The sequence below is a fragment of the Amblyomma maculatum genome, chromosome 1, assembly GCF_055883805.1.
Source record: "Amblyomma maculatum isolate TAMU_Amacu chromosome 1, ASM5588380v1, whole genome shotgun sequence".
Taxonomy (NCBI): domain Eukaryota; kingdom Metazoa; phylum Arthropoda; class Arachnida; order Ixodida; family Ixodidae; genus Amblyomma; species Amblyomma maculatum.
Genome location: NC_139344.1, coordinates 143,224,298 through 143,252,248, shown reverse-complemented (window position 1 = coordinate 143,252,248; position 27,951 = coordinate 143,224,298). Strand labels below are relative to the sequence as shown.

Genomic DNA, 27,951 nt, shown 5'->3' with positions numbered 1-27,951 from the left:
GCGGAATTTCTGCTTAGTGTTCCAGTGACTTCCTTACTAGTATTTTGAGTGGCACAAACACCTCTTTCTAACTTGGAAATGGCATGCTCTATTGTGCTAGTTATTAAGTGTGAATATAAAAATAATAATGGTTACGCTGGAAAAATGGTGAGAATATGCCAGTTTCAGTGCATATACTGTGCGTCTTCTACACTACCATTGTATTGCAAAACATGGGGCCACGTTCCGTAACATTTCAGACAGCTTTCCATTCTTTTGTCTCCATATTGGTCACGAGCCTGTCGCTGTGCCTCACTGATTAATGCCTAATATAAAAGTGTAGTGACTTATGGGCAAAAATATACAGTGCCTCATTTTATTGAGAGCAGCTTTAGTGCACAGAGAGTGATTTTCGTAAAGTTTGTTTCCTGTAACAATGTATACAGCAGAATCTTGGTGATACGGTCACGGTTTATACGAGTTTTGGGATGATATGAATTTGAAAGTCAGAGTGCAATGTACAATGTGTTCCAAACACTCATTTGCATTGTTGCGAATGATACTAACATGCAAGCCGCCTCCATACCCTTGAGCACAAGGTGCTAGCCGCACATTGTTGATGCATGGTAACCAGTCACGCAGTACGCACAATCAGCCATGAGCAGCGGCATGCGGCTGTCAATAAACTGTCACTGCCTGAATGCATCTGCATGCACATTATATTTGGTTTGATGATATGAAAATGTTTCACTGTCCCATGATATTCATATCATTGATAACCTACCGTATTTCACGAAAATTCCCAAGTAGAGCAGTCTGTACTGCTCAAAGGAAAGTATAAGAGAACCTCTCTTATTGGCAACTTTCCCCTTTTTTGTTAAGCTGTTGTATGTCAAATTGAAGTATGTTAGTCACCAGGCCAGCAGAAACGGGGAAAAAAAAAATGTGCTACACATTTTGACAGCCCTAGTACCAGGAACCATATAGATGCATTTGAGCCTTTGCTTGTGTGGTCCCCAAACTTGTTCTTGGCAGTAGTATTTGCTTAATGTCGCAAGGTCCAGTTCTCGGCAGTAGGTTCCAGTGCTGCTCTTTCATGCCTCTGCACGAGCTTGCTACCACTGTGAATCATTAAAGCGTATTTGGTTCAGTTGTAATGCTCTCACCCTGGTGTACCTTCTGCGGAAACCAAGCTGTCGGTGATGTGCATGAAGGTTGTCGTGTGCATCTGCCATCGTCATATCAGGTGTGCTACTGTCGGCTGTGCCATGCAGGGAACAAACAAACAACCACATTCAGCAATTGTGCATGCTTAGGAGATGCAATCTACCTCAGAATTTGGTTGCGGGAAACTGTCATAATGGGGATAGCAAAGTTGTCTATATTCTAATGGTGTTGTTTGTAGTGGAAAAACAGTAGCTAGGCAAGTTTAGCAGCCTTGCATAATTCCTGATTCAGGTCTCAAAAAGTAAGGTCCTTCTGAATGAAGTAGTTTCTTGCTGCTCAGAACAAATCATTAGGCATGTTCGAATACTCAAGGCTGTGACCACTTGCTGTGACCAGGGTGGTGTGTCATTGGCCGTAGCCTGTAATAGGCACTTCAGAGTAGGCGGCGTTCCAACAGGCGTACTTAAGTGGCCCGTTCGCTACCTGCCAAAGCAGCTCTGTAGAGTATAGTGAATGCTGACCAGTTTTAAAGTTACACATTTAAATTGCCTGTGTTGGGGGTCAGCAGTATCTGTGGACATGACTGAGATTCTGAGGTGCGCGTCTCCATTTTGGCGCACTGGCAAAGGTCATTTCTGTGGTGGGTACTATATGCACTATATTACTATATGCAAAAAATATTATATAAAGCAAGAGGGTCCACATTAATGAACTTGTATTGGTCATTGGTTGTGTATAATCCTGCATTTTGTGTTTTATTTCTTTTTTGGTGCCCAGTTTCACTGCCCATTGCTGTCCTGGGTAGCTTGGCAATATTACTATATGCAGAAAATATTTGTCCATAAAAGTGTCCTTAAGGAACAGTGCATTATTCGGTTTCAAAGTCTGGTTGTTGTTTGTAATCTATGAATATGTGGCCCTTGGATTTGCATTAGATTTAGCTTGGCAGAATATGAAAAAGCATATGGTTATGGGGATGGCAAACACTCAAGACCTTCACGAAAGAAAACGACGCTGCAGTTAGGAGGCCTCCGAACATTGCAGTGGAACATGCCAAGATATCATAATGTAATGAAACATGTGATAACGCATACATGGAAAGGTGGAAAAGTTAGGAGAATCTCAGAGGCATCCTTGAGGCTTATGATTGATTACATATATGTCCGAACTGAACAAAGACTCTTTAGATGTGTTATTTGTTTGATATTTTTCTTTTATTGGATTAGGAGGCTTAAGGTGTGTTCGGTTGTTTCTAAATAATGTATCTGATGTTTTTTTAACCTTTCACATGGTTTATTGAGTGTTGCTGTGAGAGCATTCGGCCTTTAGAAAATGCAGCATATATTTGCAATTGCTACAAACAGTTCTTTAATTAGAACTTAAATTGCTGTTGTCAACATTGTGAAAACCTAGCTTAGCCTTAGCTCAACTATGGGATTTATTTTACAGTACATTATGTGTGTTCTGTAGTAGTTTTTGATCTCTTCTTTTTATTTCCATACAAATGCTGTCTATACCCACAAAGTCAGACAGTCATTTTAGAGGGAGTGCTGCTGCTTGCGTGCAGATCATTCATTGTTATTTCTTGGGCAGGTAGTTGTAGAAGATGGCTTCGCTGTTTATTTTTGAAATATCAAACCATTTGAGCATTTTGCACATATCTTGTTTTTTTTCTTGTATAGCTTCCATGTGCGTGCACAACACATTGCTGTGCACGAAGTCCTGTGGGGGGAGACAGTTGCAGGGAAATATTCTGGCTTACCAGACTAAGCTTAGCATGGAAAACAGGTTGCTGTGCCATTTCTGCCCATATTTCATGCACCTCCTGAAATGCCATTGTAGGCCATTCGCTGCCTTATGCCATGAAATTAAAATTAAGAAAACTGCATGTTTAGCATGAAATGTAACACAAGCTGTTGGCTGTGTATTATAGTCGATTTTGTATGGATGGAGCTGATTTTGTATGCCTGAGAACGTAACCTTGTTTATCATCAGTGTTGCTTCCTTCAGAGCTTATTTTTGTCATCTAAGCAGTGTTATTTGATCTGAAGCATTTTTTTTCCATATATGTGTGAAGGATGAATATGAATTGGTACATAATTTTTTAGCAAAATGAAAATTTCTACTAGGTTTTGGTTGCTGTGGAGTGGCATCATCATGGCAAAGCATATTTGAAGAGCAATGATTCTAGGTCATGTTGTTGTTTATAAGTGCAAATTATTTGGGTACATTTGTTTGTATATGTCCCTCCAGTTCAACACAAACATGTCTGACTGTGCAATTTCTCTTTTTTTCCTGTGCTGCCTCACTGCAGACCCCAACCTGGATGAACGGATGCGCAACATAATCTCTGGCCTGCAGTCTTCATTCATTGAACCAAGCAACAAGGCAAAGCACCTTCCACAGATGTTATTCATTTAAACTTGTGGAGGTTTGCTTTAAAGTGGGTCTCCATAGTAGAGTAGTATTTTTGATGGAATGCCAGGAATTGTCGTTTTCAGCTGTGTGACAAAGACTGCATTTATGAGTATAGTGAAGTGCAAAATATGAGCTGAAAGGAAAAGGGGGGTGTACGTGGGAGGTAGTGGTACGAGCTTTTGAAATGGATGTACCTAGTGTTATATTTCATGTAAAATGGGCTTAGTCGAAAATGTATGAAAAAAGGAAGATTGAAAAAGCCCCAACATTATGTCACATCCCACACCTGCAGTTCCTTAATTTGGCCTCAGTAAACTGGCGAAATAATGCTGTGAAAGTGCACCTTTTGCCAGAAGCTTAGAGCCCAGGAGGTTTGCTTTTAAATTGTACAATATATTGTGTGAGGTTGTGTGAGATCTACACTTGGTAACCCAGCACAATATGATTTCGGTGCAACAAGGAGGGAGTTGCACAAGGCACATGCCAAAACATGCCAAACTGTGCACTTTGGGCAATCCGATGGGTATTTTTGTATTTCCAGAGATTATGCATGTCTGTGATGCTATCACCTTTTATGACTAGCACCTGCTATTAAAATATTTATCACTTCATTTCGGACTTCAAATGAGGTTGTCTGGAGATAGGAGCCTTGTACATACAGTCGAGCTCACTTATAACGGCAACACTTATGACGAACGCTTGCTTATCACGAACAAGTTCGGCGCTCTGTCTCTGCTGCAACGAACATCTGTGAGACTAACCGATTGGCTACAGCGAACGTCTTGGTGCCATGAACCACGTTCTATATGCTGAGATCCGTCGATCCTGTGCTCTGCAAGCCGCGACAATCGGCATTCCCGATTCCCCCGCAGCATCTTGGCCGAAGCATGAGGGGCGGCGCAGACGCAGCAAGTGGCTTCCCGGTTTATCTCTCGCGGCATCTCGCCGGAGGAATGAGGAGCGGCCCAAACGCGGCAAGCGACTTCCCGGGCTATCCTTCGTGGCATCTAAGATGGAAGCACAGAAGAGCGGTGGCACGGCAAAGAAACCGCCGAAATAAAAAAAGAGGGGGAAAAGAAAGCTAGCCGAGCTCAGCACACGTGAGCCACGTGAACACGCAGGTTGAAGGAAAGGACTGAGAGTAATATCTCATTCACCATGGGACCCCATTCACTACCGTCAACGTCAGAGCAACGGTCAAGTTTTCTACCAATCGACAACATAGCATGCAATCACGTGCTGTCGAACCCACCTTCCCTTCACCCTCACCCCTTCTCTCTATTCCAGAGTCTCACATGACTGACAGTGGCACAGTGCACAGTCGTTTACTCGTTTTTCTTGCTTGCGGTTGTGCTCGTGCGTTGTTTGTTTCCTAGTGGTGTGAAGCCTATATTCAAGATTGGGGATTCGCCAGCGTCTACTTTGATAGTGAAGCTTAAAGCTTTGGACTAGGGCACAAAACTTTCTATATTAAAAGATCTTTCTCAAGATGCGAAGAATCACGAACTGGTTAAAAAGTATGGTTTTGTCGAAGTCGACAATATCCACAATACTGAAAAAGAAAGATAAAATCTACAGAGTGCCGCCACGGACGCCGCGATGAGGAAGCGCCTATGGAAGGCCACATATGCAGGCGTTGAAGGCTTGCTGCGTAAGTGGTTCATTGACGCTCGGGCACTCAATGTGCCTATCAGTGGGCCGCTGATGTTGTCCAAGGCAAAAGACCTTGCATTCCTCCTGGACTTCCCAGATTTTTCCCCTGGAAACGGCTGGCTCCATTGCTTCAAACTCCGCCACAGGATAATTTTCAAGTGCATCAATGGCAAATCGGCAGCAGTAAATGACGAAGACGTCAGTACGTGGCTGTCAACAAACATGGCCCATGTATCAAGGTATGCTGAAAGGGACGTATATAACGCCGATAAAACGGCCCTACTCTACCAAATGCTGCCTGGCAAAACGCACGCTATGAAGGGCGACAAGTGTGCTGGCGGTAAACACAGCAAAGTGCGGATATCTGTACTGCTGTGCACGAACATGGACGGAAGCGATTAGGGCTTGCCATTTGTCATCGGCAAGTCAAAGATGCCACGTTGCTTTCGTGCTTACGTACCTGTGTGGTACAGACACAACTCAAAATCGTGGATGATGCGTGAATTGTTCACAGAATGGCTCATCGATTTTGACAGCAGCATGGCAAAGAAAGACCGCAAAGTCCTTCTCATTCTTGACAAATGTACTGCCCACCATGTGCAGCCTCCGTTAACTGCAGTTGAGATGCTTTTTCTGCCCCCAAATGCGACATCAAAAGCGCAACCGCAGGACATAGGCATAATACAGTCGTTTAAAGTGGTCTACCGGTACCGTGTTGGGCAGGGGATGCTGATTGTAGTTGATCGTCCCGCTGCCAATGTGCCTCTCCAGATCTTGCTGTACTTGGCAGTGGAAATGATCAAAGCAGCGTGGATGGAAGTGACGCCCGATTCCATCTGGAATTGCTTTGGCAATGCCGGCTTTGCTGACGCAACTGAAGTGGGCAATGAAGACGCTCAACAAAGCCAGCCTGATGACGACTTGTGGCGACGCATTGTTGACGCTGACCTGGCCAGTCTCGATATCGATTGGCAAGATTTTGTTGATGCGGACGACACTGCTGAAACCGCGGAGTCTTTTTGCGATGAGACGGTCATCCGGGAAGTGCGGGCATCAAGCGACACCGAAGCATCGGACGACGACTACAACAAATCATCGAAGCCAGCGCCCGTGAGTGCAAGCACAGCAGTGAACCATATTCAGGCAATTAAATGTTTTGTATATTTTAAGGCCTTGGGGGATGAACACATCACAAGTTTGAACAAGCTTGAAACCGCCGTCATCGGATGCGCGCTTAAGAGGCAGACAACGATCAGATTTTTTTTTTCGGAATAAATTTTTTGATGTCTTTTTTTTTTGTGAGCTGCCCACATGTCACGAACTTCTAGATACAACAAATTCCGCGTGATGCTCAGGTTCGTTATGAGCGGGCTCGACTGTATACTGCTCTGCTTATATATATATATATATATATATATATATATATATATATATATAAAACAGCGCGAGCTAAAAAATTTTATATCGCAAGTTTTCCCCCTATCCCCATATATATATATATATATATATATATATATAAAACAGCGCGAGCTAAAAAATTTTATATCGCAAGTTTTCCCCCTATCCCCATATATATATATATACACATATGAAGGAAAGAAGCCGACAGTCGGCGAGGCCAAGGAAAGCATTGGGGATTGTACTTTGTCTTTTTTTTTTTTTAATTTTTACTTCATAATCACGTAAATTAGTAATGTAATGTGTTCAGGGGAAAGATAAATAAACACAAAATAGAAAGAAAAACAACGTGCCGATGGTGGGAACCGAACCCACGACCTCCGAATAACGCGTCGGGTGCTCTTCCAACTGAGCTACATCGGCCGCTGTCCCCCCTGCTACTTTCTTAGGTATTAATGTTGTCTGTATACGAACCCTGAGAGTGTTCACCAGCGCCACCCTCAACTATAGCGGTGGATGTGGAACGTCCTGTGTTACCGCCAGCGTCACGTAGAACGTGATCACGAGTGAGGGCGAAAGCTGTGCTAGAACCCTCTTACACTACCTATGGCTTCAAGACTGCCAGAACCGAGACCCGCGTAAGCTACAAGCAGATAAATGAAGGGGAAAGGAGGGTGACGCTGGTGAACACTCTCAAGGTTCGTATACAGACAACATTAATACCCAAGAAAGTAGCAGGGGGGACAGCGGCTGATGTAGCTCATTTGGAAGAGCACCGGACGCGTTATTCGGAGGTCGTGGGTTCGGTTCCCGCCATCGGCACGTTGTTTTTCTTTCTGCTTTGTGCTTATTTATCTTTCCCCTAAACACATTACATTACTAATTTACATGATTATGAAGTAAAAATTAAAAAAAAAAAAGACAAAGTACAATCCCCAATGCTTTCCTTGGCCTCGCCGACTGTCGGCTTTTTTCCTTCATGTATTATAACGAGTATCCTCCTTTCCCCCCCCCCCCACATATATATATATATATATATATATATATATATATATATATAAAGTACAATCCCCAATGCTTTCCTTGGCCTCGCCGACTGTCGGCTTTTTTCCTTCATGTATTATAACGAGTATCCTCCTTTCCCCCACACATATATATATATACCGGGTGTCTCAGCTAACTTGAACCAAGGGTTATAAAATAATATATTTGAGGTAGGTCAGTGAAACCAATTGCATGCAACTACCAGCCTGTTTGCGCACTACAGGCAATTTTTTGTTTTGCAATTACTTAATTAGCTAATTATGTTAATTTCTCTAATTTTTTAAATATCGACTTTAGACCAAACATGTGAATTGGAAAGTTGTAGAGCACCTTCAGAAACCCCCATTCCATTAACTGCGATAAACAAAGTCTCACGTGTATCTTTTTTTCCGGGCTCAGAAGAAAGCCCGCGAAATACAAATAATACCACGTGACTAGCGCATTTGTGCGCCGCGATTGTGGTGCTCTCAGTCGTGGTTCGAGCGAACGAAATCAGCTGCGGCCGTGACCCGATGGTCCCGTTGCAGCGGCAGGCAGAAATGTTGGCGATGGTTCGAGCGAACTCAAGCTCGCCCGTCGCCACCGCGATTTTGGCCAGGCCTGCGCACCGCAGCAGCCTACATCACAACAGGCGGATGGCGATAAAGAACCGGCAAATGAAGGTGCAGTGCTAATTTTAGTCGAGTCACGTGATGTCATCTCGTTCCTTTACCCAAGCCTGTATGCGCATATTCAGTGGCTGATACCTTATCGCTCATTCGTTTGTCGTGACGTTCGCTGATGGGAGAGAAGGAGGCCTTGTTAGAATGTCGGTGGTGTCGGCTCGCCGCTCTCGCTGCTACTGCACCGTCGCGTGGGCGGCTGTCTGACGCGGGCGAAGAAGCCATCGCAGGCATATCGGCCTGCCGCTTTAACGGGGCCAAGAAGACACGGCCGCAGCTGATTTCGTTCGCTCAAACCACGACTGAGAGCACCACAATCGCGGCGCACAAATGCACTAGTCACGTGGTATTATTTGTATTTCGCGGGCTTTCTTCTGAGCCCGGAAAAAAAGATACACGTGAGACTTTCTTTATCGCAAATAATGGAATGGGGGTTTCTGAAGGTGCTCTACAACTTTCCAATTTACATGTTTGGTCTAAAGTCGATATTTAATAATTTAGATAAATTAACATAATTAGCTAATTTAGTAATTGCAAAATAAAAAATTGCCTGTAGTGCGCAAGGAGGCTGGCAGTTGAATGCAATTGGTTTCACTGACCTACCTCAAATATATTATTTTGTACCCCTTGGTTCATGTTAGCTGGGACACCCGGTATATATATATGTGTATAAAATTTCCTATCACAAGTGTTCCCCCTATCCCCATATATATATGGGGATAGGGGGAAAACTTGGGATAGGAAATTTTTTAGCTCATGCTGTTTATTGATACGATATCTAGGATAGATTAGAAAAATATCTTAACAGTTGTGTGAAAAAGGTAAAGTAGCATCTCTAATGTACACAAAGGTATTGCTTCACTGTGGCATGCAGCAATTCGATTCAAGTGATACCTACCAGTAAGATTATTGGATTTCTTCATTTCTTTCTTCTTAGTCGCAAAGAATAACCTGAACAGGTGTAACCTCTGCAGTATCCTCATCATTAGCTTAAAGAATACTGCATATATTTATTTCATGCAAATATAACTAATGTTTTCATAAGCACATTAAAAAATGTCTAAATATAGATTGTTTAGAAAGAAAATTTTTTAAAGGACAGACTATCAGCAGCTTTGGCTTAACTGTCTTAAAAAACCATACATTGGCTAGGTGACTAAATGGTAATTCAGTTCAATTCAGTTCAGTCGTGTCTGACTCTTCGTGACCCTATGGACCATGTAACGCCACGCTTTCCGGTCTCTCACTATCTTCCTAACATCACATAACTTCATCTGCAGCGCCTCGAGGATGCCATCTAACCATCGAGTTCGCTGCCTACCCCTTCTCCGGCGACCCTCAACCTTTCCCAACATCAAATCTTTCTCCAGCGACTCCTCTCTTCTCATCAGATGACCAAAGTAGCTGAGCTTTAACTTTAGAATTTGACCCTCCAATGAGCAGTCAGGGTTTATGGTCGACAATATCGACTGATTTGATCTTCTGGCAGTCCAAGGAACTCTCAAGAGTCTTCGCCAGCACCACAATTCAATCGCGTCAATTCTTCAGCGGTCAGCCTTTTTCACAGTCCAACTCTCGCATCCATACATCACAACTGGAAAAACCATAGCACGAATTACACGGATCTTGGTTTGCAGACTAATGTCTCTGCTCTTTACTAGGCGGTCAAGGCTAACCATTGCTCTCTTTCCCCGAAGCAGGCGTCTCCTAATTTCATGGCTGCAGTCTCCTTCTGAGGTAATCTTGGAGCCCAAGAAGAGAAAATCTGTTGCAGCTTCCACTTCTTGTCCATTGATGCTCCAGGACTTGATAGGGCAAGACGCCATGGTCTTTGTCTTTTTAATTTAAGCCCAAACTTCCATGATCCAGCGAAGGTTGGCAATTTGGTCTCTAGTTCCTCTGCCCTTGCGAAACCCAGCTTGCACGTCCGGAAGCTCCCGATCCACATACTGCTGCAGCCTACCTTGCAGGATTTTTAACATCACCTTGCTAGCATGCGAAATAAGCGCGATCGTGCGGTAGTTGGAACAATCTTTGGCACTGCCTTTCTTTGGAATGGGAATGTAAACTGACCTCCTCCAATCCTGTGGCCACTGCAGGGTTGTCCAAATCTTTTGACATAATGTATGCAGTGTGTTAACAGCATCGTGGTTGAGGTTTTGAAGCAACTCAGCTGGAATACCATCAATTCCGCTAGCTTTGTTCTTAGCAAGGCTGGCTAAGGTCCATTCAACTTCACTCTTCAGGATGCCCGGCTCGAGATCAGTAATCACAACCGTCCTATGTTGGGTTTGCACATCCGGGTCCTTCTTGTACAGTTCTTCTGTGTATTCCTGCCACCTGTTCTTTATCTCTGAGGCTTCAGTGAGGTCCTTGCCTTGTTTGTCCTTTATCACGCCCAGCTTAGCACAGAAGCTTCCTTTGATATCTTTGATTGTCTTATACAGAGCTCTTGTGTTCCTTAATTGGCTGTTGTCCTCAACTGCTTGACACTGTATGTTCAGGAAGGCATTCTTATCTCTCCTTGCTATTTTCTGAAAATCCGCATTGAGAACCTTGTATCTTTCTCTTTCCCCCATACCTTTTGCCATCCTCCTTTCCTCAGCTATTTGCAAAGCCTCTTCAGATAACCAGTTTGCTTTTTTGCATTTCTTTTGCTTTGGAACTACCTTAGTAGCAACTTCTTGTATTATATCACGAACATCAGTCCACATCTCTTCGGGCTACGGCCGACTTAAAAGTTGGCTCCGGCAGCGGCTCACCCACTTCCTCTTTGTCGTCACTGTTGTCCGCATCGACAACCTCGGCCACGATCTGGTCAATGGTCAAAACCTTGGAGGTGGCAACGGCATCATCCAGAGAAGCATAATCGCTGTACGAGATCTCGTTTGCGCCAACCTTTTCCATGGCCGCGTCGAGTTCTTCACAGTCCTCCATGGATGCGTCCTCTATAGTTTCAGACTGCTATGCAGTCTGCGTCGCTGAAACACCTTGCAAAACAGTTTTTAACTGCTGTGGCAGTGAGAGCGCTCCATGCTGCGACCAAATAGTGCATGGCATCTAGCATGGTAACGCCAGTTGGCTGCTGCCCACGGTCCACAGCGGCCAGGGATCGCTTCACGATGCATTTTTTGTAGAAATGCTTCACGTTCTTTATAATTCCAGCATCCAACGGTTGAAGTAGCTTGTCGTATTGGCCGGAAGGTACATAACTTTGCCGTTCCGCACCGACGTGGTGTCCTTAGGATGCACGGAGCATTTGTCTAAAAACAGAACTTTCCACCTTCACAGCCCATCTTCGAGTCCATGTACAAAAGAAACTCGCCAGAAGTTTCGGATGTCATCCACACATTGCTGTTATTTGTGTAGTGGCAGGGCAAATAGCGAATATTTTTCAGGCAACGTGGATTGCAAAACTTTCCAATGACCCACGGCTTCATCGTCTCGGAGCCATCAGAGTTGCTGCACAACAGCATTGTGAGACATTCCTTGCTGCATTTCCCACCATGGCAAGCCTCGCCTTTAAGGCGAGGCGTCTTCTATGGCTGTACTTCAAAAAAAAAAAAAAAAAAAAGAGGCCGCTTTATCGGCATTGAAAATGTCCTGCCACTGACTCTTTCCAGCTGTCTATGGTAGCAGTGTTCATACTTGCGGCCTCCCCATAAACGGTTTGGTAGGTTATGCCGTGTCTTCTTTTAAAATGGTGTACTATCTATTCCTTCAGCGCACTGAAATCTGCGATCCCAAGCTTGTTGGCTATCTCCAGTTCTTTTTCGCGTATAATGGTGCCGTATAAATTCACACCCACAGCTCTGGCTTGCCATTTGTAACCAGCCTCATCGAGCTGCACGTGCCCCGCAGGGCGGGCTTGCTTGCTTTTGATGCCGAAGGATTGGGCGTTTGCTTCGATCTCGCTTCTTTTAGAAAATAATGAAGTTCAGCGTGGATGGTGCGAGTCCAAGTTCTTTTGCGATGCATATCCGTTTTTGCGCCAGGTTTGCATCCACAGTGTGGATAAGGCTCAGTTTCTCCTCCAGCAAAAGTGCTTTGTGCTTTCTTGATGCCATGGCGATGGAACGAGGCAGCTGCTAATCCACAGCAGTTCACGTTGCGGCGTGGAAGGGCTGGCACGGCGCCAGGTGGGCGATTGAGCACGTTAGACACGCGTGCACACGACCACGGTACACGACAAATTCACTCCATGCATCTTCCACGATGCGCGCACAGCAGGAAAAGAGGCACAAAATGATTCCTTAGTGAAGTCTTGAAACGATGTGACGATACGTTCCAAGACGAAGTCAGCCGCACTAACATTAACCGCACAAGAAATAAAGATGGGTAGAGAAAAAAAAAGCACAACCCCTGCTGCTGATGATGATGACGCAGCCTGCCCGAACGCCCTCTGCCTAACGCAGCAGTGCTAGACATGCCAGTCCAAGTCAAGCCGCCTTAAAAGTAAACATGGCTGGCTTGGGTTGCCATGTTCGCGACATATCATGTGGGAACGTGCCCAAGTTACAATGTATTAGCGGGGTTTTGAATGCATGGAACCCTATGGGAGCCATGCTGGGACTCGCTGACAATAAAGTAGCAGCAGGAAAACACAGCACCCAGGAACGCAACAGCGAGGTTCTACTGTATTACTATTCCCTTCCTTGCTCTAAGTGGCAAAGCAAAATGAAGAGCATGACATGTTACAGTACTGTAGGGGGTTGCGATTTGTCACCAGCATATGTGACATCTACACGGCTTCCTGCACACCTCGTGCAAGGCCCTAGAAAAAAAATGACTTTTTCTTCATTTTGACAAACTGTATGGCATCGTCTCATCCGAGGCTACAAACTTGACATTGGCGCTAATCATCAGACTGTATAATAGTAAAACCTCGTTGATATGTTTCCGGTTCATACAATTTCCCATTTCATACATTCAGAATCGCCAGCAGTAAAACGTTTCCCATGGAGTTACACTATTTCTCTCTCGGTTAACACGTCCCCGGAAAACACGATTTCCTGGTTACTGCGTTAGAAATTCAACAACAAACTATGGTCGATCAACTAGGCATAACCTAACGAGCTCTCGCAACGTGAAAACTGATCAGTGGCGCTTCCCCGCTACAGTTGCGTTCCTGCCGTGCATAGGTGCAGCGGGGCAAAGCATCCAAGAAAGCCAATAAGCCAAAATACAAGGCGCCCGTTCCCGCGGAAACATGACTTTATGAGGAGAAACGCGATGGCTTCTTTTGCGGTACCTTGGTGGCATATGAATGAACCATTTGATAACTACAACTGCAGTGAAAGCTCTTTAATTCAAACCTCGGTAATTCGAACTGCACTACTTGGTCTGGTCAAGTTCCATTAAGGTGTATAAAAGACCTTTAATTCGAACGCGAGTCGGTTCCGCTGCGGATCATTCGAATTATGCGCCGCTGCGTACGGGTGGCCTGGCGCCCAGTACTAGGCCAAATAAAAGCCTCTGCGATAGGGAGGCATAGTCTGCGCATGTTCAAAACGGGGTCAGAAGATGAAACCAGGCAAAACCATGGAAGAAAGGATAAAGCTGGAATGGCGTCCAGACCGGCGCGGCGTGTAGCGGCACTGGAGGTTAGGATTTAGTGGCAAATAAATACTTGCTAGTTCGACCACCGTTAATTCGGAAGTATGGATGCGCATTTTTGTCGGCGCGGTCCCAGTCAACGCCCATGAAAGGCTATCACTTCGGACAGGCGCTACGTGTTACTAAATCATTAAACGGAAAATGTTTTTCTCTTCTTGCGACAGTCGTCCATACTTCCACCTGTGAGTCATCAACAAAAGCACGCGGTCAGTCGCAATCATGACGCCGGCTTTTGGCACCGTTCCTATCAAAGGGCGTTTGCACTATCACGCATTCCAGTGATTGTATGGCATTGGACGGTGCCCGTCCCAAACTCGACATGATAAAGGGAAAACGAGGCCAGCACAACCGGACGAGCGCTGGCACTCCTCCTTTTTCCCGCTACAGCTAACGTGAAAAGGTAAACACATCGTGATGCTATCACTGCGCAGCATCTTGGCGCACTGCCAAGAAATTTGCGATGGGACGAGCGCTGGCACTCCTCCTTTTTCCCGCTACAGCTAACGTGAAAAGGTAAACACATCGTGATGCTATCACTGCGCAGCATCTTGGCGCACTGCCAAGAAATTTGCGATGAATGCGACAGGGACAGCGGGAAACGGAGTCGACATGGTAACGAATGCTTTTGTTTCCTTTTTTTTTTTTTTTTTAATTCTTGCGAGGCAATAAGGCGCCCTCTGCACGACACCGTTTGTTTCAAAAAGTGCAGACGTCGTGCAGGTCGAGTTCACCGAAAGGTTCAGCAAAACTATGCACCACCTCAGAGGTCATTGCTGAAATGGTGCAGTTGCAGCCGCCGCATGAAAGCAGACAGCTTGCACGGCAATGGCTTGCGTGTTGTGATCACTTGTCAACGAGAACAGCAGTGCCCGTGTTTGCCAAAAAGACGTGTATTTGAAACCATGCTTATAACAAGTAAGCATGCGCATGCGTTGCATGCTGACTTCAATCGTGATCAGGTGTACATGCATCGAACTCGAGGCTAGTTCGTGTCAACGCTTCATTGCGATGTTCTACTTGACAATTCGTCATCTTATTCGTCATGTTGGTGCCGGTTGATATGAGTTGCAATATTCACAGCTAGCCTACCACATAAATGCTCGCGGCTTTGTGCACCTAATTCCCGAATGAATGAATCCTATCGTATGTGTATACATGCAGCTCATGTCAATGGTGTAATCATCCCGAACATATGAAGATTTGCAAATAGCAGATCGCAATAAGTACGGGCTGTGCAAGTGCATATATATTGTTACGGACGACATCAAGGAAGAAAAAGCGGGCAGTGGCACGGACAGGAGCGCTCGCGCTAGGCCCGGCAACATTTTCATTAAACGTCATCTCACTGTCATCGACCATCTCTCTGTCCTCTGTTCTCCTGTTTTCATCGGCTTGCCGTATCGTAACAATGTGCACATTAATTGCAGCAGCGGGCAATCGAAACGCGCATTGGTAATGATTGACCAGCATGCATCCCACCGCATGCATTCATGTGTTTACTAATTCTTGCGAGTATGTAAAGCCGTTTCTAAGGCGAGCTCGATCGTTTTCTTATTGACAAGTGGTATAGTTATTGGGGTCTTTTCGCAGTTTATTACAATGCACAAGGCTTCATTGTCATGTGCTATTTGAAAATTCAAGTTAACCGGGACGTTGGCTTTGGTTGACGAGAGTTGCACACAGATGACTGCAGCTTGTTGGAGACGCCAAGGCTAGCAGACGAACTGGCCTGCACCCTACCCTTCGTTTAGGGAGTTGCCAGTGCCGATGCTGCACCTGAACAGCCTGAACTGCTGGGAACTCGTGCCGCACGCTTGCGGCACTGCCGCAGAACTTTAACAAACTGGTGCAGGAAGTGCAGCTGAATTGAACGGACCTTTTGTTCCAAAAGTGCTAATAGGATGTGCACTGTGCTGAGGTCCAGAAATATTATACATAGTACTGACTTGTTTTATTTGGCCACGGTGATAGGCATTGAAATTTGATTGCTTTCACATGCACAGATAAATGGCAGTTTTAGACATATCATGTTGTGTGAGGCTTTTTTTTATATATATATATATATATATATATATATATATATATATATATATTTCCTGTCTATTTTGTAATCAGGGCTTCATTTAGAGAGAACAACTTTTCGTAACTGTCCTCTCAAAACATGCACTGGGCTGACTGGCATGATGTTGGAGGCTCACTTATGTCTGGTATCACAGGGATCACATTACTGTTGGATTTTCATTGTTGAGAAGCTTTTATTAATGAGAAGACTTATTTGTATATAGGCACTTTGAAAACTTGAAAACAGGCAGAAGGCCTGTTTACAAGCTTTCATTCTTTCTGCTTGCTAACGTTATGCATACATATACCATGGTTTCAATTGTCACGGTGAAGTGATTGAACTTAAGACTTGGCTTTCAAGCCTTTTTTTTTTTTGCTTCTTTTCATTTCATTATTTGCAGGCAAAGAAGGTTCTGGCTCAAGTAATTGTGGCTCTGGCACACCATGGTTACCTTGATGCAAATGGTGGGCACTCCATGATTGAGTTTCTAGTTCGGCAGTGCGCTCTTCCGGATGATACAGTAAGTTCTTTGCATCTCTACTTGCACTATGTTCAGTTACTTTGCATGATTATTATTTTATTTTATTTTTTGCTGCTGCAGCTGGGTTGTTATTGATAAGTATGGCTGTGATTATAACTCCGGAGTATTACCAGAGGCAGCTACCTGGTTTCTTTTAACGTGCCTTCGATTTCACGTTATTGCAGGCCAAGCGTCCTGCAGACTTTGACTATGTGAGCAATGAGGCACTGCGTACAATGTGCGAAAATGTTCTGCAGCTTCTGACAACCACTGTTGATGACATAGACAAGGTGGGTAATGTGCGAGTTGCTTCCACCTTCACCTGTTCGGGCTGTTAATCCGTTGTCGTTTTTTGTTGCCTTTTTCGTTTCAGCTCATGTGGCCTTCTTTATTTGAGTATCTGTTGTGTGAAGAGTTGACCCCAGCTTTGGGAATTATTTGCAAGTGCCTTGCTAATTTTGCTTCAAAGAAGCGAGAAGCAGGTTACCCAATTGAGATCAACTATGAGAGACATCGTGAGTTCTTTGTTCCAAGTTCCTCAGAGTTTGAGTGACATTTGTGCCATGAATTGTTTAACAATAAGCCTGCCGGTTTTGTGAGGCACTTTACTTTGCTCGATGCCTTTCCCAACTTGTAGATTTAGACGTTGAAATGAACTCTCAATCTGCTGATTGTTCAAGAGATTTCTGCTTATACAAGGTTGTGCCTTGTCCATTTTGATTTTTGCATTTTTTAATGCACATTTTTCAGTTTTGTGCAGGAGATATTAACTGCTTTGTCCTTGGAAGGGATAAGTAATGTTCTTTTTCTCTTCAGCACTCTAACACATGATCTTTCGTGATGAATAATCAGCCACAAAAGTTTGTGGGATGTGGATGTATGGGAAACAGTAGAATCTTGATAATGTCAATCTTATGGGGTTTATTTATGGCCATGCCACCATTGCTCACTATTCATGGTTCATTAGCAGTAGCAACGGCGGTGATGTGCGGGCTGCACTCCCACGCTCGCCCGCAACGTCAGCGATAAGCAAGCTGCACACCACTGCTCACTTCTCCCTGTGCATAATGCATGACTTAAGTCTGACACTGCTCAAGAAGGTTTTTTTCCGTTCAAAGGGCCCTGCCCCTCTGCAGCCAGTGGCATCGACTGATTTTCATGGCGGCTTGGATAATCCCTTTAAGCCTGCGAGCATGGCTACGCAGAGTTGGGTGATGAAAAGGGGATCACCACAGCTGCTGACTAATTGGATTAACTGCAGTTTCATGAGGGCCAGTCAACGCCATTGACTGAAGGGCACCTGCTGCTTTATTCTTGAGTTATGTAAGACTATAGCGACCATAGAGTCAGCAATATGCGAGCCACATGCTGTCACTCACTGCTCACCATGCTGGGATGATGTGCGATCAGTGCATCGCGCTCTAGGGTGTGGTCATGGATCACATGTTCGTATCATCCACAGTGATGTGGGAGAGTGTTCAGAACATCTGAAATTCTGCAGATTGTACATATTGCACTATGGCCAGGGCATTTTACAAATTGTATAGTTTTGCCATTCGTATTGGTCATGTTCATATCAAGGTCCTATTGTATTTCAAAGCAGTGCTGCCAGCTAGATGCCTGAAATGTCTGAATGTGTGTGGAAACGAGCATACTCTATCATTTGGTAGCATTGCCAACTGGTTGGGTCGTGAAGCTGCCCAAAAGTAATTTTTTCTCTTGGAATGCACATCCCTGAAACTTTTGTGGCCATGAGTGCAGTGTGCATCTGCAATTGATGGATGGCAAGAAGGAGTTATGTCTCTTTGCAGTTACCAGCGTTTCTTCCCCATTCTTTTTTAGCCTTTCTTCAGTAATAATAATAATAATAATAATAATAATAATAATAATAATAGTTATGGCAGTAGCATAGCAATAGTGTAGGCTCGTAGATGTTTTTGTGATGTTGAACATGAACACGAGAAACAGAATTGCTTTTGAATGTTTGGTGTATTAGTGTGTTTCACTTGGTCATTGTTATTATATATATGTGTGTGTTGTTTGCTTCAGGAAAGAGCTTTTGCATCGTGCAGTATAATTAGTCATAAAAATGATTGCCTTCAAATCGTATCACATGATCTTAGCACAAAGGCAAGGCCTAGCCGGAAATATTTTTTTGGGTGAAACTGGAGTGTCTAAACCTACGAGCAGAGCAGTTAATAAATAAATGAAGCTGCTCTTTATGCCTTGGATCAGTAGACTCGTTAATTTCATTTCACTACACATCCTTGGGAAGTGTTCCTGCTGTTTTTCTTGATGATTAAATTACTGAATTATTAACATTGTTCTATGCAAATATTGAAATATGTCTACTTGTCTGGAATAAAATGAGAGTGCAGCCTTGACTACTAAGAAACATCAACATGCAGAAATCGCTGCATGCCAATGATTGACTGCAGAAGTTAATAATACTTCTCAGCTTAAAGCATTAGGCTTTTCTAGTTTTCAGTATCACATTTCACTTTGGGGATGCAGTGTGATGGAATATTCAGAAATGAAAATAATGAAGAATCTGTCATAAAAGCAGTTTGATATAAAAGCATGGTGTGCTCTTGCCCGAGCTCAAGTTTTTGTTGTTCATGTTGTACCCAAAGTATACAGTAGACTGCTACGTCACTGGCCAGTCCTGCTCTAACTCGCATAGAAACTCGTGCATTACAGACTCGGCTGTTACTTCACATTTACTCTGTGCCAGACTTTTGCAGTCTACACCTAGTGTGTGCGAATGGTGGCTGCACACTGACTAAAGCAGTACTCACATTGGCTGGTGCTTGAGTTCAGACATATTTGATGGCTTCATGAGGCTGTGCCCACAGTAACGCCTTGCTTGCTCATGTGCGGTGGCTGTTAGTGATGAGTGACTGAGACACGGCACTGTACGAGATGCGGTTCTGTGGTAAGCACTGAGCATTTTGTTTTGGTAATCGGCTTTTTCTTTTTTTTAATCCTCGCAGCCTACAACTTGCAGTTTCTAGAGTCTGATGACAAGGGTTGCATAAGGTTAAAGCAGCCATCGCAAAAACGCCTTCTGCTGACAGCTGCTGCTGTGAACGGAGGCATCTATTGCAGAGTGTTTTATGTGTTCTGTGTATGAAGAACGATAGTGATATCCATCAATCTATCAAGCCTTGCAAATTTCAGAGAAGTGTGTTGGACCTACAAGGAAAAAAAAAAGTGCCATGCATTGATGTAAAATTTCTTACTGTATTTAGCTACTACAGTTCCTAACTGGTACATTTTTTTTTCTTTGCACGGTCCTTTGAAAAGCATAACAGCCAAATCATACAGTTGCATTTCTTCAAAGATGCTATTTTCGTTTGCTAGCCTTTGTTAGGTAATTTTTGGAGTAAGTGCACTTTTTTTTACTTTTTAACATATTGTTTAGTTTTTGTTGTATTGCTATCTAGGTGGTAAGCGAAGTGAGGTCACAAAATATAAAAATTTTGTTTTAGTCTTTTCGCAGCGCAAGTACATGAGGGATTAGTATTTGTGTGGTTCTATAGAAAACTTGTTGAACACTGCCTGTCGAGAGCCATTGATATGATTTATAAATACTGTGAAAAGGAATATGCATTCTAGCGGGAGACGATTAGAAGATACAGCTAAATGAAGAATCTAGAGATCCAATTATTACATGGGGGCATGCGTGATGAATGCGTTGACAAATGTTATAATTCATTTTTTTTAATGCCTCTCTTGTTCATTGCTTTGGTCTGAAGGGAAATTGTTGCCTATTGGAGTAGGTTGGCCGTTCTTCGTGCAGGCTCATTTACGTTACTTTCTCTGCCACGCAGCGAATGTGCCTAAGCCGCAGGCTCTGTTGGCGCGGCTGCTGGTCGTGTTGGGCTCTCCCCTGATGCATCACCACAGAGGAGTCCATGTTTTGCGCCTCCTGCTCTGTTTGCCAACGTTGGTGCACCGTAACCTGGTGGCTTTGTGGGACACCATCTTGCCCCAGATGACTGCTCAGATGCAAAGTAGGTTTTACTCATGCAGTGTGCAGAATGCTAGCTTATAACTTTTTTTTTTATCTTTGAGGCAAGCTTATTGATATCTTAATATTTTTTGCTTTTCTCATTGGCTCTTACTCCAAAGAAAATTTGAGAGAAAATAGCTTGTTTGCATGGGTGTGAAACATATCTTGGGTGATAGCGGGGAATTACGGCTGTTTACTTTGTATGTAGTGAAAAAATAAAGTATGCTTTGTTTGACTTGACTGCAGTTTGTGATTATTTTTTTTTTGTCCAGGTGCACTTGACAACCCAGACACTGGTCTGGACAGAGAGTTCTGGCGAGAGCAAATTGTAGACCTGACCCAGCGATGCTTTGTGGAAGTGGACAAAGAAGAATGGACTTTGTCATTAGGGAAAGCTATGCAAGCCCAACTTACATTGTATGGTGCATACCCAGAGGACAAGGTCAGTGAAGTGTTCTTGGCTAGTTAAAAACAAAAATGGTCACATCATTTTCTTGGCACATCTCTTCCTTGTCATCGCTTGGAATTTGCATTGCTTAATGACACTGCGTTCACCTGACTTCACAAAAAGGTGGATATTGGCTTCTACAACTGTGCTAATGTGGCACATGTGTGCATGGGGCATAGCTAACATGAGCGCATTAACACAGACACTGAGAGAATACAGTCAAAACTCGATTTAGCGAAACCTGATTTAACGAAAGTCCCGATCTAAAGAAGATATTGTAATTCCCCCTCAGACACTCATAGGATCCAATGCTTTGACTAACTCGAAATAACAAAATCAATTCCATGATCTGTCCCGATTTAACAAACCTCTTTTTTTTTTTTTTTTTTCGAAAAATGAAGGTGGAAAGGGGCTATTTTGGTCTTTTTTGTAGATAGCACCCCAAAATTTATTGATTGCAAGCCCACGGTAACAGCGCAGGGCACCTTTGTCTGGCTTTTTTCCCAACTGTGTGTCGCAAAACGAAAGTTGTAGTGTTCACCTGAATTTACCAGATGGTGCCAGCGGTAAAAAAAACAGTCATGTTGCTTTCCAAGGGGCGGTGTTGCACTTGGGTGTTTTTTTTTTGTGCCTTTCTTTGTGTGGTTTGTTTGCCATTGTGCTTCTGCGGATATTTTCCCATGCCTTTGAGTGCATGCTTCTCTCAAGCTCAGCTTGTTAGTCCTACAGTGCTACGTAGCTCTTCATACCTAGGAGAAATCGGTGTGGTCATTGCTCAAAGTGCACGCAGGTAAAGATCACTGACTTCTTTGGTGGAAAATAAATTTGTTGTCCTCTCTAGCTTTTCTTGATAAGTAACAATTTTTATTTGTTGTATGCTACCGGCACTGGTCATTTTTGCTGGCCGCATTTCGTTTCGGGAGCATTAAGGATTCGCAGGTGTGATGCAGTGGTAGCTTTTTGGATACCGCCGCACCTTATAATCGAATGCAATAAATTATAGGACCGAAAAATGCCTCACTCGATTTAACGAAGTTCCCGACTTAATGAAGTAATTCACGGCTCCCCTCAACTTCTTTAAATAGAGTTTCAACTGTATAGGCACACAAGTGCGCACTGCAACTACTTCTTAAGTTTAGAGGGCAAATACACAGAGCAAAACAAATTATGTAGAGAACCAGGAAAACACTAATGCCTAAAAAGATTACAAAAGTTTTTAAAAATTTTCAAAAATTATTTATAAAGAACATTATACATAAAAACAAAAAGCAAGACCTGTGTTGTCCCTATATTCTCTTTGTGTCCTTGTTCATGCATTCATGTTAGCTGTGTATTCCTACCAGTTTTCCCAGCTATCTACGTTTCCCAGATATAATGCACTCTCTAGCGTATTATTAATATTTATCACATAAAACCTTGTCGTATTTAGTTAATGGAAAAAAATTTGTGAAGGAATCTTTAGTCACAGGGAGACTCTGTGAAGTTGCGTTCATGAGCAAAAGTAGTGATAGCAAATGGAAATACTAGTGCCATAGTTTTGAATCTGCTGCAGTGGCTCAGTGGATTTAGTGTTTGGCTGCTGGTCCTATGATAGTGTGTTCTATTTGATGGCAAGGCCGTTTTGGCTAAGGCAAGATGCGAAAATTCCGCGTGTGCTATGTGATGTCGTCACAAGTTTAAGAAACTAGGGGATACTTCAGCTCTGCTTTTAAAGGCATGACATGGCAGCTTTAATGGCTCCCGTTTGTCAGCTCCCTTTGAGCTCCTTGTTTGTGTACATGTACTTTGCTACTCACTTAATTGGTAATCTTTTAATTTGTGCCTTTATTATCTTACACATACTCATTAGCATACGATCATAAGCTACCACATTATGTGAGAAGACCACCTGACATATAAATAAATCTCCGCTTTAACCAAGCCGTACAAATGTACCTGTGTGTCCTAGAAGTGGCATGTCTAATTTGGGATCCTAGGGTCCTGGAAGGCTAGATTTCTTTTTCACCCTTCCTTCTCAAAGCCAAAGCTGGAGTTGGCATCGCCTGTCAGCTTGGCCCTGTCATGTGGTCACGTGACATTGGACAACCTGATAACCAGTCAGTGCATAGCCATGTCACCTGCCAGCTGCTGCCTGCCAAAGTCATGCCCGTGACTTTTCGCTTATAATGCCCGGGGTGCTTCAAATTAATCCAGAGCCCTCCAGTGCAGTGTTCCTTATAGTCCAGGTGTCGCTTCAGGATGTTAAACTCCACAATATGAAGCTTAATTTATTGTTGCGGAAGCAACACCACGCTAGGTTTGAGCAATTGTGCGGAGCTCCGGAGAGCCCTCAACTGTGCATGCGCGAGGAGTTAGTGACTTCACACATCGCACATCTGGAGAGCAGCGCGGAGCCGCCGCCGACTCATCCGCTGCACAGGTGGCTCCGAGGTGCCATCACCGCTGCGCCAGCTGTGCACTTGAGGGTTTCACCGCTACTAAACCGAATGAGGAGCAAAAGCTTTGGCTGCAGGTGACCGAGCGTTAAATCGAACTCAACCAGCGTTCCGTTGAATGCATCAAAGTTCACCAGCGTTCTAAGCAGAGTATCCGGGCTTGAACCCGAGCGCTGCTGGCTGCGTTTCGGTGGAGTCAAAGCGAAGTGATGTCTTTGTGCTGTGCGGTGTCTATGCACGTTAAAAATCCCCAGGTGGGCGAAATTACTCCGTAGCCCTCCACTTATAGTAGGGTGGCTAGAAGGAGGTGTGTGATGAACGGGGCCCGTTTTCATAGAGAGGGTTGCCCCTCCGAGCGTGACAGCCGCTGGGGCCAAATGAAGTGAAGTGCTCCTCCGCTACACGGGTGACTCAGAGGTGCCGTCGCCGCTGTGATCGCTGCGCCGCACATGCGCAGTGACGTCATTGCTCTTCCGATGCGTCGGAGCAAGTGTATATATGTGACACCGCGCCGGTACCGTAGCAGTCAGCTGTGGAGAAGTTGAGCCGATCAGAGACTGAGCGCCTTAAGCAAGCAAATCTTCGTAATTCGTCAGATCGAGAAGTTGCAGCCTGACAAAGGGAAGTAGATCGGAGAGAGCTAAACAGGAGAAAAGCCAAGCGTGCAGTGGAGACACCAGAACAACGAGAAGAGCACTTCCGCAATTGTACTTGGGATGGCCCTTGGTCAAACCACAGCCAATTTTTATTTTTGCAACGTATGTCCATGTTGCTTTTGTGGTGCAGTCTGCGTGCCTTGTTGCCCTGATGGTGTACTAAACTATGGGGTATTGTGGCTGCTGCAGTTGTTTACAGCCAGGCATGTTCATAGCGTGGCAGAGTGCTTGGAAAATAAAATAAGAGCAGAAACAATCTTGAGTGGTTGCACTGTCCACGCTCCTGAAGATAGGCTGTGCAGCATTGGGAAGTTGTATTGTGGTTGCAGGGGGCATGTTGCACAGCACCTGCGTTGTGTTGCCATTTCATAACTCAATTGATGTAACACGCCGCCACTGATGGCTTTATTGTCACCGCATACTGCAGTGATGGCCTAGCGCTTTAAGCATCCGCTTTGCATGCGGGAGGTGCGGGCTTCGATGCCCATTGCCACTTGGGTTAGAGCTTCCCATGGTCTTAGGGTCAGCTTATCTGGGGTGAATTGCTTGGGAATGAGTGTCTGACCCCCACCTTGTGTGAAGAAAAAAAGAAACCATGTGCCATGGCAGTCTTTGGCCAAAAGCTGCCCTCATGGTATAAAGATTTCTTGTTGTCATTATTATTTATTATCAACGCTACGATTTGATTAGGACTTTATCCTTGCTCTGTGGCTCTCCCTGTAGCTCGAGGTACGAGCAAGGCCACGCGATCATGGAATTTGATGTTGGTTGCTTGAAGCATAGGTGGGGAAAGTTTGCTTTAACGGCTAATTCTGTAATATTACTGGTTTTGCCATTTAGCCATGAGAATGTGAATGGATAATGAGACAAATGCTAGCACGAGAATGCAGATAAATGAGTCTGGATCAGCATAATTAGTGCTAGGCAAGCAGGAGGGCGTGCCTTTTTTTCAGAGCCTAATCATATTATTCTTATTATTTGTCGTTAATTCTTTCTGCCATTGCATATATTTTGTTATACTATGCAGTGGGGCTATGCAGGGCTCAGGGATCTGAGACTCCCAAACTTTTCTGCTTTAAATGAAGTTTATGTTTATCCATCCATCTACTTCTTTTACTTAGTTTTGCAAAGATGCCTTCGTAAGCCTTATTACTGCCAAATCATTCCAGCAAGACGGAGACTCACTCAGTGCTTCTGTTGCGCCGGTGTTCACCTTATTGGTTCTTGTAGCTTCACAGTATTAACTATAGTTTTTGGTTGTTGATCTATAATTTTAGGTTACCTTGTCTGGGACTGCACTCTGGCATATTTAGGTGCATGCCTTCCACCTGGTATATGCGCTTGACATAGCAGGTCACTCTTGCCTGCTAGAATGGATACCTGCGCACATCTTCATATGTTTTTATTTTTTTTTTAATCACAGTAACAAGCTTTTTTGTTTGTTTGGCTTGATCCTCCCTTGCACATTTTTTTTTTTTTTTTTTTTGCATAATGATTCTATTCTGCTTCATTGCCATGAATAACATTCTTTTTTCTCATTTTCTCTGCAGTGTATGCTACTGCAGCTGCTTGGAGCAGTTATGAAAAAAGTCAGCAGCAAGCAGTTTGTGAATGGAGCTTTGGACAAAATATTTCAGCATATCAACCATCTGCATCCACGAGAACGAGAGGCAAGTACAGAATTGTTTTTAGAAGCAGGAGGTTGCACAGTTTATGTAAAAACAGCCAATAGCAATTGGCGGGACAATTGTCCACATCTCGTGCTTCTCACACACAATGTCACATTGCCTTTTGGCATGCAGCTAGCACATTGCTTTGTCAGATAATAGCAAAGGTAACTGGTACTTATCTCTGATTCTCATGACATTTTGAAAACCTCAACCAACTACAAGTAGTGATCTTTTTGCATCACAGTCAAAGAGTTGTGGTACTGTTCTGCCAGCTTTAATTTCTCAGTGTGTGTGTCCTGCATATATCATGGTACAGTAAAACTTTGTTACAAGAGGCACTCAAGGGACCCGAAAAAGTTGTCTCTTGTAAGCAAGGTCTCTTGTAACCAAAAATTCTAAAAGAAAAAGTTTAAAGAAGTTATTCATACTAGTGAGTGCAGAGCATATTCCTTCCCAAATTCTGGAGGTAAAGCACTTCACTTTTCAAGCCTTCCTGTTGCTCTAATACCTTTGAAGCACTCTTACATGCTCATCACCCTCAGACGTTGACACTTCTCCTCTGAATGTCCTCGTTGTCACCCTCTGTGGCACATGTGCCATTTACTTGCGTGAGAATTGCACAGTCTGTAAGCTCTTTAGGAGCACACAAGATCCACATCCGCAGATATGAATTCCTCAAAAGGTTCTTGTACCTCAGTAGTCTCTTAAATGCTCGTTCAAGCTTCATCTTCAAGGAAGCTTTCCACAGTATCCATATATGGGCCCTCTTACATCATTGCACCACATTTAAACCCTGCTTGTATGAAACAGTTTTACACAGCTTCATTTCTCTGGCCATTCCAGACACCTAAAATCATCTGAACAGCAAACTTCGCATCAATTACTATTGTTCAGTCTTCTTGCTGCCTGCCGAGCAACAGGCGTTCCTCCAACCTTGTTTTGTACAGCAACTTGACAGAGTGCAGACTGTCTTTGTCTATTGGTTGAAGGTAGGGTGTGGATGGAAGGAAAAAACAACTTTGGTGGCTTTGAGCACGGGAACTTTAGTCCTGCTAGAAGCATTGTCCACAAAGAGAAAGACAAGGATTCTGAGCTTTCATCTTTTGATCAAATTTTAACGAAGAGGAGTTAAAAATGCTTAAAAATGTTAAAAATGTCATTCATGCATTTTGACTTGCTTCATAGGTGACAGTAATGCGATGCCAGTAGCTGAAACAACGGGGTCGTTTTGACTTTCCAATCATGGGGAAGCACTCCTTCTTAGTTCCTGACATATTGCAACAAAAAGGATGCTGATACAGAACAGAATTTAGCTAAGGGAATCTGAAGCGCATCATGTACGAGTTGGTACACTTCAGCTGCATTGCATGAGCACACCTGGGTTGTGCCTCTTCTCAATAGTGAAGAATTACTCCAGGGACCTGAAAAAGTTGTCCATAGTAACCGAGTGTCTCTTGTATGCAATGTAGTTAATATGGCAGACATAGGAAAAGCAACCAAACCATTTTCAGAGTGTCTCTTGTAATGAGATTTAACTTACTAGTCTGATGCGTTCCTTGTGTTTATCATGGAAAAAAACTGAAGCACTGTCAAACAATGGCACAGGAGGCAACGGAGCGCTTTCATAGTTTTTCAATGTCTGTGCCTCACATTCTTTTATTCTTGACGTGGTTGCTGTACGTCAAGTAGTCTGTAGCAGTCAAATATTTGATGAAAAGCAGAGCTGGAAGATGAGATTTCTAATTACTTATGGTTCAGACTATTTTGTCTTGAGTTTTCCAGCATTAAGAGGCAAAAGGTTTTTATTATCTGATGAAGATAGGAAAAATCAATTGACAAATGGCAAATAAAGTGTTAGACGTGGAGAGCAACCCGTAACAGCTATGGACCGCATTGTAAGGTGCGCTGTCAAGTGAAAGAGGATGGCATCACAGTTCAGCCCACTTGCAGCTACTGCACAGTGTATATCTTGTTGATAAGATTCTCATTGTCGTTGAACAATTAAACGTATTATCTGAAAATTGTATTATCGAAAACAGGTTCCAAAAGGTGGTGAATTTAACATACTTGACAAAAAACTTACTTGGCACAAAAATTGCATTTATTGCAGCACCTTGAAATAATCTGTCACTTTTGGCTGGACCTTTTGTTTCTCAATGTCCTGAACCTTGTTTTTCTGAAACTGGTCAAATGGAGTCGCAGGTTCTG

At 43.7% G+C, this 27,951-nt stretch overlaps 1 protein-coding gene across 2 annotated transcripts in view; it reads left to right on the top strand.

The window, feature by feature from the left end:
• Positions 1 to 27,951, top strand: part of c11.1 (maestro heat like repeat family protein c11.1) — a 147,570-nt gene that overhangs the window by 48,244 nt on the left and 71,375 nt on the right. For both annotated transcript variants that reach the window (XM_084589156.1, XM_084589154.1), the window contains 7 exons: positions 3,461 to 3,534; positions 16,400 to 16,519; positions 16,705 to 16,809; positions 16,893 to 17,034; positions 20,353 to 20,535; positions 20,807 to 20,976; positions 25,624 to 25,743. In XM_084589156.1, the coding sequence (XP_084445282.1) occupies positions 3,461 to 3,534; positions 16,400 to 16,519; positions 16,705 to 16,809; positions 16,893 to 17,034; positions 20,353 to 20,535; positions 20,807 to 20,976; positions 25,624 to 25,743 (914 nt within the window). The remainder of the gene's footprint in view (positions 1 to 3,460; positions 3,535 to 16,399; positions 16,520 to 16,704; positions 16,810 to 16,892; positions 17,035 to 20,352; positions 20,536 to 20,806; positions 20,977 to 25,623; positions 25,744 to 27,951) is intronic.